Source organism: Jaculus jaculus, chromosome 4 (genome assembly GCF_020740685.1).
Source record: "Jaculus jaculus isolate mJacJac1 chromosome 4, mJacJac1.mat.Y.cur, whole genome shotgun sequence".
NCBI classification, from domain to species: Eukaryota; Metazoa; Chordata; class Mammalia; order Rodentia; family Dipodidae; genus Jaculus; species Jaculus jaculus.
In genome coordinates, this window is record NC_059105.1 from 154,782,842 (window position 1) to 154,796,693 (window position 13,852).

The following is a 13,852-nucleotide window of genomic DNA, read 5'->3' on the forward strand; positions in this document are numbered from 1 at the left end:
AACTAATAATTGCAGATTTGAATATTAAAAACAAGCATCAAGTTGTACTGGGTAGCTATAACTCAGTGATAAAGCATTTGCTTAGTATACACAAGGCCCTTGGTTCAACCTCTAGCACCATTGACAAGAAGCCCATAAAAGCATCATTGTTAAGATTCCATTTATAGAGCTAGGCGTGGTGGCACATGCCTTTAATTAATCCCAGCACTCAGGAGGCAGAGGTAGGAAGATCTATGAGTTCGAGGCCACCCTGAGATTACATAGTAATTTCCAGGTCAGCCTGAGCTAGAGTGAGACCATAACTTGAAAAAACAAACCAAAAAAACCCCACAAGATTCCATTTATATAATCCTACTCGTGTTGGAGCTGCTTTACCTAGTGTTAGTCATTGCATTTTTCACAAATAATTGTTAAATATTATATCTATAATGAATTTCAGATTTTTTGGAAAATACTCCATCCAGTCTGAATCTAGAGGATACAGAAGACCTCTTCTCTCTGGCTCAGTATTACTGCAGTAAAACTCCAGCTTCTTTTAGGAAGGTAAATGACAAGAAATGACCATCTCTTGGATTTCACATTTTGCACACTTTTCTGTTTTACTTTGAATTCATTTCAGTTAAAAATGCTCTATCATTGTTTGCTGGGTTTTTTTAATGTGTTGTTTTGTGATTTTTCACTGTAAATTCTTTCCCTATAAAAAAGATAGACGGGCTGAAGAGATGGCTTAGCAGTTAAGGCAGTTTCCTTGCAAAACCAAAGGATCCAGGTTCAATTCCCTAGGACCCATGTAAGCCAGATGCCTGGGATAGCACATGCATCTAGAGTTTGTTTGTGCACTCCCCCCCCAATCTCAAATAAATAAATAAATAAAAGTAAAATATTTTAACAAAAGCTAGATTAAAAATAATAGTGGGAGCTAGGCGTGGTGGCACTCGCCTTTAATCCCAGCACTTGGGAGGCAGAGGTAGGAGGATCGGTGTGAGCTCAAGGCCACCTGAGACTACATAGTGAATTCCAAGTCAGCCTGAGCTAGAGTGAGACCCTACCTCAAAAAACCAAAAAATAATAATAATAAATAAAAATAAAAAATAATAATGGGAACCATCTACCATTGTTCTGATTATTAGTTTCTAATCATCTAAGAAGTGACCAAGGTATTTCCTTAATTAATGTTTTGTGACTCCAAAAATTGTAGCACCAAGATCTGATGGAGGTTGATAGTTATGCTTCCTTTATGTGGAGGTTGGCCTTGAACAACGATAGTGCTGCAGTGCTGTCTTATAAACAATAAGAGTGTCTGTCTCTGTGTGTGTGTGTGTTACACGGAAGAACAGACCCATCCAGATTGTGTACCACAAGCCTAGTGATTATACAGAGGAACAGTCTCTTAGGCAAGGAAGCGGACTCTTCAAGACTCCATGGGAAAGAGTCAGGCCTCTCTGTTACGTTAAACGGCAAGGGATGGGCTATGCCAAGAATCGTAGAACAAATATGGGTGCCGTGGGGAACCAGTATTCCTTCCCACATAATGAGTTTTCCACAAGCACTCTCACACAAACCTTATGAGGATTGCTGAGTGTAGAACCAAAAGCTGCTTTAAGCCTCACCCCCACCTTCCGATGATCCTCCCCTCCCCGCCCCTGTGGGGGTGAAAGAGGGTAGGATACATATAACCAGACTCTCAAGTGAATGTAAAGCAAGTATGTAAATGTAAACCAAGAGACTGGCCCCCAAGAAAGACCCCTGTTTAAAATATGTTCCGGGGCTAGAGAGATGGGTGAGCGGTGAAGGCACTGGCCTGCAAAGCCAAAGGGCCCAGGTTCGATTCCCCGGGACCCAGTAAACCAGTGGCACAGGGTGGTGCATGCATCTGGAGTTCATTTGCAGTAGCTGGAGGCTCTGCCATGCCCATTTTCTCTCTCTCTCAAATAAATAAAAATAAATAATATTTTTAAAACTAAAAAAAAAAAAAGAGTGTCTGTCTCTTAGAGACCTACTAGAGCAATAGACTAGACAGGTGCTTTCAGTGAAGGGCTCCAGAAGAGAGGACAGATGGGATAAGCTAGGGATTCCTAGGAAGCAAAAGTGTACTAGGGAGAAACACAGTGTTACTCATAAGAAGTCCAAAGGCTAGACTTTGACCTCAGTGACTCATGAAGGCTTTATAATTTTGTTTGTTTATTTAAACATCTTTCCAAGTAATTCCTGTTTAGAGTCATGTGTCTCTGAAATCTTGGCTATGCTCAGAATCTGATGTCTCAGAGGCAAGTAAGGTTAGCCTGTTTTTTTGTTTTTGTTTTTTTGATTTTTCAAAGTAGGGTCTCACTGTAGCCAAGGCTGACCTGGAATTCACTATGCAGTCTCAGGGTGGCCTCAAACTCATGGCAGTTCCTCTACCCCTGCCTCCTGAGTGCTGGGATTAAAGACATGCACCACCACACCCAGCTGAGGTTAGCCTTTTAAGAACATTTCTAGGAGAAGAATAAAGAGGGCAAGTGTGAATATGATCAAAGTGTATTTTATGCATGTGTGAAAATGTCACACTAAAGCCTATTATTTTGAACAAAAATGTGCTAAGACTATAAATAGGCAGCCAGTATTCGTTGCTTTGTTTGCTGCTCTCTTGCAGTGTACTCAAGAAACCATCTTTCCCTCCAAAAAAGAATACAAATAAAGAGCTGTAGAGATGGCTTAGCGGTTGGAGTGCTTGCCTGCAAAGCCTAAAGACCCATGTTCAGTCTCTGTCCTGATCCCACGTAGGCCAGAGACACATAGGTAACACAAGCACAGGGTCACACATGGGCACTAGGTGCTGCAAGCATCCGGAGTTTGATTGCAATGGCTGAGACCCTGGCACTCTCTAAAATTAAAAAAAAGTGTGTGTCACAACACCTAAAAAAATACAAATAAAAAATTTAAATTATTTTATAAATTTGTTTTCTAGAGACTAAATTTATCTGTTTTCATAATTTCATTATGTAAAGCACTTTGGATTCCACACTGTTGGGTAAATCCAGTGTTAAATAGTACTTTAGTGTACAGGATTAAAAAAAATAGAAACCCTATTATTCCTTGCATTTACACTGTATTTATTTTTGTGTTTTGGTTTTATTGAGACAAGGTCTTACTATATAGCCCATGCTTGCCTGGATCTTGCTACATCACCAAGCTCATCATGAATCCTGATCCTCCTGCCTCACTCTCCTCAGTGCCATGTTCCATGGACGAGTCTCATGTCCTGCTTTCTAAGATGAACATCATCTTATTCTTCAAGCATAGTGAATAATCTGCACTAGCCACTGCATATTAAACCGAGCTATAGATCAGTGTAGGGCATGATTTATGTGGTTACTCTGTAATTTCCTATGTGTATGAATAGTGTGCATGTTATGTGTGCACATGCGTGTGAGTGCATATAAGTGTGTCTACATATATGTGGAAGCCAGAGGTCAGTGTCAGATACCTTTCCACATTTGTTGTCTACCATATTTGTTTGAAATAGGGTCTCTCACTAAACCAGCAGTTACTGACTTGGTTAGGCAAGCTAGCCAGCAAGTCCTAGGGCCCTACCTGTTTTTGCCTCCGCAGCACTGGGACTGTAAGTGCATGCCACTACGGTTAGCATTTATTTTGGGTGATGGGGATCCAAACTCCAGTCCTCATGCTTGCATAGCAAACACTTTGCCCATTGAGCCATCTCCCTAGCCCATTTATTTCTTCCTATTTTTTTTAATTACATAGAGTTATGAAAACTTAAACTTTTTTTTCTTTTGATTTGTTGAGATAGGGTCTTGCTATATAGCCTTACTGGCCTGGTATTTACTATGTGTAAGCCAGGCTGCCTCTAATTCATGGTAATTCTCCAGACCCAGCCTCCCCAGTTCTGGAGTTACACACATGCAACACCATGTCAGGCAAACCCAAGGTCTTAAGAATGCTGGGCAAGCTCACTCTACTAGTGAGCTACATCCCTAAAGTTTAATATTATGGGTGCTAGTATAGAAAATAGCTGTGTATGGGCTGGAGAGGTGGCTTAGCAGTTAGGTGCTTGCCTGGGGAGCCTAAAGACTGGACCCACATAAACCAGATGCACAAGGTGCCACATGAGTCTAGAGTTCGTACTGGCTAGAAGCCCTGGTGCTTCCATTCTCATTCTCATTCTCTCTCTCTCTCTCTTTTTTCCACAAGTAAGTAAATTTAAAAAAAAGAAAAGAAAAGAAAAAGCTGGGCGTGGTGGCACACGCCTTTAACCCCAGCACTCGGGAGGCAGAGGTAGGACTGCTGTGAGTTCGAGGCCACCCTGAGACTACATAGAGAATTCCAGGTCAGCCTGGGCTAAAGTGAAACCCTACCTTGAAAAACCATTAAAAAGAAAATAGCTGTGTAGAATTGGTTTTTGTTTTTTTGGGGTAGGGTGCATTCTGAGAAGAACTTTGTATGTGACCTTTTAATGTATTTTACTCTATAAGATTTGAGATTGTGTAGTTAAACATTAAAAATCACCAGATGCGTCAAGGTTAATTAACAATTAATTTTTAATAGTTAATAATTATTTCACGTTTTATCATAGGGTTTAATATTTTTAGGAAAAATTGTATTTTTCTTGATGATGTTTAAACACTCTCTTTGGACAGGATAATCATCATCTCTTCGGTAGCACTTTGCTGGGAATTAAGGATGATGATGCAGATCTGAGTCAGGCTCTCTGTCTGGCTGTCTCCGTGTCCGAGATCCTGCAAGCCAATCAGCTGCAAGGGGTGAGTAAAGCCAGCCGTCTCTCATCTCTTGGGAGATGGCATCCTGTCAGCGTAAGCAGTGGGGCTGAGGCTGCGCTCAGTGCTGCGGTGCAGGTTTTGTGTGGGTGAGGCCCTGGGCTCAAAGCAGATAACCAGTATTGCTTTCCTTTTCACTGACTCCCAAAAATTCATTTGCCATAACAATATGACTGTGTTGCCTTTTTGGAAAAGTAATGTGTTAACTCTTCTGTCTATGTGGTTATTTTTCTTTATTATTATTATTATTGTTGTTGTTATTGTTGACAAATTCATACATATATATAAGGTATTTTGATCATATTCACCCCCTCTAGTTCCCTTTATCTTTTTTCCCTAATTCCCTTCTACTTTCATGTTTTTGTTTTGTTTTGTTTCGTTTTTCCTTTGGTGTTTTGTTTCGTTACTCACTGAGTTTAATTAGGGGTGCTTGCATGGGCCTGGGCGGGATGATGCACAACAACTTACCAGTGGCTGCCCCACTAACGATAGCCTCCCACCCTTAGCACCCAGTGAGTGCAGTAGCATCTCAGGGAGGGGAGGGACCTCATAACCCCTTCCTGACCCGTGCATGCAGTCATCGTTAAGTGGTTAGCGCAGGTGTCAGTTCGATTACCAACAATTATTTTTGTCACACTCTACCAATTTTTATAAATTGCCATATTTCTTTCATATTTCAATGAAGCAAATACATTGTATAAATATATAAATGGGTGAATTTAGCCCATGAAATTCTGGGTAAACAGTTACAGGAATGGTTTAATGCCATAAAGCTAGCAAACTAGAATTATAAAATATGCTGATTTTCTATTTATTATGTTGTATTAAAAAAAATCTAATGAGCCAGTTTGACCAGTGAGATTATTCAGTATGTGCTGTGTATTGCTTATAGTACCACAGCTAATCTTTGGAATATGGGGTTATATTTCCAAACTGGTGTCCAGGAGAGGCATGGATATGAAAGGACAGGGCTTTTATAGTACAGCTATCTCATTTGAACTTCTTATTGTATACTGGTTGTTCAGAATATTAAAAATGAAATTATTTCTCTTTTAATACTATCATTTAAAATGATGGGCTGGAGAGGTGGCTTAGCGGTTAAGCGCTTGCCTGTGAAGCCTAAGGACCCCCGGTTCGAGGCTCGGTTCCCCAGGTCCCACATTAGCCAGATGCACAAGGGGCGCACGTGTCTGGAGTTCGTTTACAGAGGCTGGAAGCCCTGGCGCGCCCATTCTCTCTCTTTCTCTGCCTCTTACTCTCTCTCTCTCTCTCTCTCTCTCTCTCTCTGTCACTCTCAAATAAATAAATAAATAAAAATGAACAAAAAAAATTTTTTTAAATGAAATGTATCCCAGCTGAAAAAGACCCATGTGAGCCGGGCGTGGTAGCGCATGCCTTTAATCCTAGCACTCGGGAGGCAGAGGTAGGTGGATTGCTGTGAGTTCAAGGCCACCCTGAGACTACATAGTGAATTCCAGGTCAGCCTGGACCAGCATGAGACCCTACCTCGAAAAACCAAAAAAAAAAAAAAGTGAATTTCTCTTCTCCTCCACACATAAGAAAGGCATTTAGTTCTTGGATGAATTGAGTAGTTGATAGGTTTGAGATTTGTTTGTAAAATGAGAACAGTATGTCTAGTATTGTATTTGTAAGATAATAACCATTCTCAATTTCCAGTACACTTACTCTTATAGCTCAAATTGGCATACTCTTGCTAAATATATATACCAAGACTTTTGAGTATAGTACATTAAAATATGTATTATAATACACGTACTAACTATTTAAAATCAATTAAAGTATTTGGGACCAAGAGGTCATTTTTCTGTGTCTGTATAATGTAGGTCTTCCTAATTCCTTATGAGATCCATTCATTACAATATAAACTTGTTTCCCCTCTTTTGGTTTATTTTCACTGTTGTATGATGTGAACTTAATGTCAAATTCCGGAATATCAAATGTTATTTCCCTTTCAGGAAGGTGTCCGGTTCTTTGTGGTAGATTGCCGTCCTGCAGAACAGTATAATGCTGGCCATTTGTCAACCGCTTTCCATTTGGACTCGGATCTGGTTAGTATAAGTGCAGGTTATGTTTTTTTATAAGAGACAGTGATTTTCTTTCATTAGCTCATGACCAGATTAGGGAAGTGTTTCTTTCTGCTTAAGGAGGGAGTCTGCCATTACAAGAAAGACTGCTCGTCTTATTTCCACCTAGGGCACACTTTTGGCATCACAAAGGATAAATAATAACTGTTCACTGTGGCTTTATGTTGCTGCCCATTGTTACATCAGTAAATTCCAAACTTGCTGTGAGCTACCTTGTGGATCCCTTCGCACAGTGCCTTGTGCCTAGTAAGTACTCTCTAAGCTCTTGCTGTATGTAGGTAAGAATTCAGAAAGGTTTTACTCTATGCCAGTATGTTGTTTTTTAACTTAGTATACACATAACAAACTAATATGTAACAAGAGTAGTATCTGGACATATAAGTGCTCATTTATTAAAATACTAGCCGAGGGTAGTTTCAGTTGATGGGGTGCATAAAATAATAACACCAGAAATATTTAGAGCGATTGGTCCAGAGCCTCAGCAGTGGGGAAAGGAGAAGAGCAGCTGGGTAGTCACCGTCCCCACCCCCGCCAGTACACACACGCACTGCTGACCATGTAGTTACCATTCTCCTGTCTCGTCTGCAAAAGTTAGTGCTGAGAATAGGAGGACGTGTAAAGGGTCTGTGTGGTACTGAGGGGAAACTAACAGAAAAGGAAAGTAGAAGAGCTGAGAGTTATGGACCTGCCAGTGAGGAAGGCCATGCTAGCCTGTTGTATGCTACAGGCGTGCGCGCGGCCCCTCCCCGTCCTTGATTCTGCTCTTATACTTGCATTTTAAATTTACCCAAGTGATTTATGGATTTTTGAATAGCCTTATTTTCATGTATTAATTTTTTCAAAGAATAACTTCAAACTCACCACTGTTACCAGCTTACTTAATCTTTTAGATTTTTATTTATTTATCTAAGAGAAAAGGGCAAGCAGAGACAGAGTGGGTGTGCCAGGAACCTTGTGTATTCACTTTACATGGTTAGGTACTGGGGAATCAAACCTGAGTCCTCTGGCTGTGTTGGCAAGTTCCTTAACTGCTAAGCCATCTCTCCAGCTCCATCTTTTAGATTGTTTTTTTAAAAAATATTTGAGAGAAGAGAGAAAGAGACAGAGAGAATAGGTACACCAGGGCTTCCAGCCACTGCAAATGAACTCCAGATGCATGGTGCCACCTTGTGCATCTGGTTCACTTGGATACTGGGGTCTCAAACCTGGGTCCTTAAGTGTTACAGGCATGCACTTTAACCACTAAGCCATCTCTCTTTTAGATTTTTAATACATACTTACATATTTCTTCTTTTGCTATATGCTTTTTTGCTTAACATTTTCTTGGAAATCTTTCCATTTAAGCTCATCTCTTTTTACTGTTGCATAGTGGTCCGTGATACAACTGAACCATTGTTTATTTCTTGATTAGTATACATTTGTGTTTTCAGTTTTCCTTTATTTTTTTGTAACAAAACAAGTTTTATTTTGCAAAGCATTATATGATATGGACTTCAATGAAAAAATAAGGAAACTAGTTATTTTTAATTATGTAGTTCAGAGAAAGACAAATAGGTTAATGGAGGCCTTGGGACTAAAGGATCTCTTCTGGGGAGAACAGAAGACATACATATCCATATCCTATCCAGCCAGGTGGAGTGCACACACCTGTAATCCCAGCCCTTGGGAGGCTGAGACAGGAGGATCACAAATTTGAGGCCAGGTGGGGCTAAATAGTGAGATCCTGTCTCAAAAAAAGAAAGAAAGAAAGAAAGAAAGAAAGAAAGAAAGAAAGAAAGAAAGAAAGAAAGAAAGAAAGAGAGAGAGAAAGAAAGAGAGAGAAAGAAAGAAAGAGAACAAACAAGCCCATCACCTAATGTCAGATGACAAAGAGCAGGGACCACTCAAAGGCCACTTGGTACAACATGTGTGAGTGTGGGAGCAGCAGAAACTGCTGTATGCAATGTAAACAATGTGCACCACACCGGTACTTCTTAAAAGTCTGTAATCTCAAGCTATTGAGATGGCTTAGCGGTTAAGGTGCTTTCCTGTGATCCAGGTTCGATTCTCCAGGTCCCAGGTAAGCCAGGTGCGCAAGGTGGCACATGCATCTAGAGTTAGTTGCAGTGGCTAGAGGCCCTGACGCACCCATTTTCTCTCTCTCTATGTATCTCTTTCTCACACACTAATAAATAAATAAATATCTATAATCTCAAACTGGGTGTAATGGTGCACACCTTTAATCCCAGCACTCAGGAGGCATAGGTAGTAGGATCATTGATTTCAAGGCCACCCTGAGACTACATAGTGAATTCCAGGTCAGCCTGAACTAGAGTGAGACCCTACCTCAAAAAACAAATAAATAAAAATCTGTAATCTAGCTGGTTAACTCAGTTGGCTATAGCACTGTGCTGATCAAAATCTGCAATTCAAACGCAGTGAATTAACTGAATGAAAAATACCCACTGAACATGTACACAAACATAGTTTTTTAAAATGTTTTATTTACTTATTTATTTATTAGAGAGAGACAGGAAATGGGGGAGGGAGAGAGAGTGGGTGCACCAGGGCCTCTAGCCACTGCAAACAAACACCAGATACATGCATCACCATGTGCATCTGGCTTATGTAGGTTCTGGGGAGTTGAACCTAGGTTCTTAGGCTGAACTAGCCAGGCATGGTGGTGCATGCTTTTAATCCTACCACTTGGGAGGCAGAGGTAGGAGGATCTCTGAATTTGAGGCTTCCCTGAGACTACATAATGAATTCTTGAGTCATCTTGAGCTAGAGTGAAACCCTACCTCAAAAAAACAAACAACAAATAAAGGCTGACCTACCTTATACTTCGTAACTGAGAATGTGAACATTTTGAATTGCCAGCATTTTTGATATTATTAGTCTTTTTGTCTTTTCTTCCCCACCCCACCCCTAAATGAGGAGAAGGCTGGAAAAAACTAGTGGAAACACCTAAGTTTTTTGTTTTTTTTTACACTTTTTGTTATTATTGTTTTGAGAAAGAGACTACAAATGGGTACCCCAGAGTCTACTGCCACTGCAGATGAACTCCAGATGCATGCAACACTTTTTACATCTGGCTTTAAGTGGGTAACTGGGGAACCAAACCCCAGCCACAAGGCTTAACAAGCAAGTGCCTCTCAATTTAAAAATCACAAGTAAAACATACAAACAAAACCTGGTCTTTCAGACTAAAATTCTGAAATGAACTTGAATAGCAGCATTAGTGTATTAAGATTTTAGCAAAGTACAAAATGAAGTCTAGTATTTATGTTTAAATGCTGTGTCTATAGCCACACTTGAAAGCACTGTCTAAAGTTCCTGTGTTCTCAACATATGATTTTTAACTACCGTCACTTTAATCCTTAAATTTAAAATAGCTGTGCCATGGTATATATGTTCAAATTTAAACCTTTTTTAAAGTGTGACACATGAACTTCATGCAAGTTGGCAAAAGTTCTGGTACTAAAGATTATACTCGTTTCTTCTTTTTACGTAACGTGTTTAGTATTGAATCCTCTACCAAGAGGGGCTTCCTAAGATGAGTGACGTCATTATTTGTCCCAATGTCTACAACCTGTGATAGGAGTTTTTTAAAGGGCTTCATGTGAACTATATTGTATTGTTTTTCTAAGTATTTTTTAAAAGGTAACAAAGTTGTTTATGTACTAACTGTGATCAGAAAAGCCAGGAAAAGTTGATGTATTCATTAGGTTTTGATGAAATGGATCAGTTCCTTTTAACCATTGTATAGTAAGGATAAAACACTTAACTTGATGTGTATTCAATTTAAATTGCTACATATTTTTTAATTGCGAAGAAAACAAACAGTTTTTGTACATTTGAGGGTTTTTTTTCCCCCCCAGCAGCCTCCATCTTTATTGTTTTACTGTGGAGCTTTCCTGTACCAAAAAGAATGTTGGCAAAAGCAGCTTTCAGCACAAACACTTTTTTAAATGAATAATGGTAGCCTAAAACTTAATATTTTTATAAAATGTTGTAATATTGTTTTGTGAATAACTGAAATAAAAATCTCATTGAATGCAAAAAAAGCAAGTGCCTCTAACTGAAGCCCTCTTTTTAAAAAAACATATTGCTTCTCCTGTGATCTATCCATTTTTTTTTTTTTTTTTAGTTTTTTCACTGAACATCATATGTAACTCAGTTACAGCAGCTTTAAAAGTTTATAGTTAGTGACATTTGTTTCCTTAAGGGTAAAAAAATGAATTTTTGGTCCTTATGTTACTAATACTTACAGCAATCAATAAGCAAATGGTCTCTACTATTTCTGATGTATTCTAAGAAATACATGAATTGCCATGTAAATAAAACTAAAATTAGAGCTGTTTGATTTATTGCTTTTAGTCACAGGTCCTCAGTTCAGTTTTCAATTCTTTGCCATCATGACTGGGGACATTGTGGTTGGTTTTTGTTACATAAGAGAAACAAAAATATTTTCTCTAATAGAATAGTATTTGGATAGTGTTTCTGTGAATTTTCAACTTTTATTCTGATATATTATTTGTATACACAGAAAATTTTTTCATCCTGAGAATTTTAGTTAAAGAAGCCTTTTCTCTTTGCTTTTATGCTCCTTTTTTTTTTTTTTAATGTTGGGGGTTTTCTCCTTGAAAAAATATCTCAACTTGTACAAATTTTTAATTTTTAAAACTTGTCTAGATGCTCCAGAATCCATCCGAGTTTGCGCAGTCAGTGAAGTCCCTGCTGGAGGCGCAGAAGCAGTCCATCGAGTCTGGCTCCATAGCGGGTGGGGAGCACCTCTGCTTTATGGGCAGTGGCAGGGAGGAGGAAGACATGTATATGAACATGGTCCTGGCACACTTCTTACAGGTATGCAGACATAGAGTAGTTCATTTTGTCTAATTATGGCTAGCGCCTGGTAGAAATTCAGATGATCTTTGACTTTTATGCACTCTGTCAGATTTATCTGTAGTTTTCTTTTTTTTTTTTAATTTTTGTTTATTTTTATTTATTTATTTGAGAGCGACAGGCAGAGAGGTAGAGAAAGAGAATGGGCACACCAGGGCCTCCAGCTACTGCAAACAAACTCCAGATGCATGCGCCACCTTGTGCATCTGGCTTATGTGGGTCCTGGGGAATCAAGCCTCGAACGTGGTTCTTTAGGCTTCACAGGCAAGCGCTCAACTGCTAAGTCATCTCTCCAGCCCCCATCTGTAGTTTTCTTTGCAGCTTCCTGATTTTGGTACTTTGCAAAAGGGAAAGGAAAAAGAAAAAATTCTCCTCCAGATTTTTCTTACGTTTATATAATTTACTTTTTTATGTTTTTTTTTAAAAATTTATTTATTTATTTGAGAAAGAGGCAGAGAAAGAGAGAGAATGGGCATACCAGGGCCTCTAGCCACTGCAAATGAACTCCGAACACATGAGCCACTTTGTGCATCTGGCTTATGTGGGTACTGAGAAATCAAAGCTGGGTCCTTAGGCTTCACAGACAAGCACCTTACCAGCAACCCCCAGAGCCTTCTTAATAACAGTGTGTTAGTAAGACTTATTGTCACTATGACAAGATGCCAGAGAAAAACAACTCAAAGGAGAAAAAATTCATTTTGGCTCATGGTTTGAGTCCATGAATACACTGGCTCCATTGCTCTGTTAAGGGCCAGACATCGTGGAGGAAGGGATGTTCATCTCAGGGCAGCTGGGAAGCAAAGTGGAGTAGTTTTTATGTTTTAAGACTTGAACCATCTGGAATTTATTTTTGTGTAGGAAATGACAGAAGTAAAAATTAAATCCAGATAAGAAAGTAATTGTGCTATTAATTTGAAATGCCATTTTTTTAATACAGTGACTCCTCTATGCTCAGTATGCATTTCTGGACTTTTTACAGTAGCTAAATGACTCATTTTAATAATTTTGAAGAGATTTGAAAAGTGGAAAAACTGAATACTATAAAATCTTTATAATATAATCACATTGTCATACTTTAGCATAAAAGCATTCTAATTTTGATTTCCCTACGATACAAACCAAGGCATTGCATTTGATTGATGTTATTTTTTTTTTTTTTTTTTTTTAAGATAGAGTTTTGCTCTAGCCTAGGCTGACCTGGAATTCACTCTGTAGTCTCAGGGTGGCCTCGAACTCACGGTGATCCTCCTACCTCTGCCTCCTGAGTGCTGGGATTAAAGGCGTGCGCCATCACACCCAGCTGATTGATGGGTTTTTTTTTTTAAATATTTTATTTATTTATTTGGCAGAGAAAGGGAGGAGAGAGAGAATGGGCACGCCAGAGCCACCGCCACTGCAGAAGAACTCCAGACGTGTGTGCCCCCTTGTACAGCTGGCTAATGTGGGTCCTGGGGAATCAAACCTGGGTCCTTTGGCTTTGCAGGCAAGCATTTTAACTGCTAAGCCATTCCTCTTGCCCTGATTGATGTTTTTAATTTATGAGTCCCCTGTTTCTAATTTTTTTCTTTACATATGCTTGTTAAAACAACCCACTTAATTCATCTTTGTAAAATTTCGTATATTCTGGGTTTGCCGGTACTCTATCTCACTCTCCTGCTCTCTTATTTTTATTTACATCTGTTATGTGTGTGTGTTCATTTTTATTTTGAGACAGGTATCACTATATGAACTAGGTTGGTCTTAAAATTTTGATCCTCAAGCCTCACTCCTAAGTTCTGGGATAGCATCTTTTCACTACCACACCTGCCCCATTAAGGTTTTAGTAGTTTGCAAAATGGTAATTCTGTCATCTTTCTCATAACCAGCTATAATCTTTCTTTTTATATTGCCTTTTTGTAAATGATAAAATATTTTGAAAACTTAAAAAAAACTACTTTGGCTATACCCTGAAATGCCATTTGATTTAATTTAGTTTAACTCTTATACTTCTGAGACTAGAGTATAATAAAAGCATAGCCCTGTTTGTGGCCTGTGGTTGTCCTTTTCTTCTTGCCCAAGCGCCAGACCTTACAACATACAAGGTAAACA

General features: G+C 39.0%; 1 protein-coding gene across 2 annotated transcripts in view; it reads left to right on the plus strand.

Moving 5' to 3' along the window:
- The window catches only part of Tbc1d23 (TBC1 domain family member 23), a 73,983-nt gene that overhangs the window by 39,681 nt on the left and 20,450 nt on the right, over positions 1 to 13,852 (plus strand). For both annotated transcript variants that reach the window (XM_045147644.1, XM_045147645.1), the window contains exons 8-11: positions 440 to 543; positions 4,638 to 4,760; positions 6,752 to 6,844; positions 11,555 to 11,725. In XM_045147644.1, the coding sequence (XP_045003579.1) occupies positions 440 to 543; positions 4,638 to 4,760; positions 6,752 to 6,844; positions 11,555 to 11,725 (491 nt within the window). The remainder of the gene's footprint in view (positions 1 to 439; positions 544 to 4,637; positions 4,761 to 6,751; positions 6,845 to 11,554; positions 11,726 to 13,852) is intronic.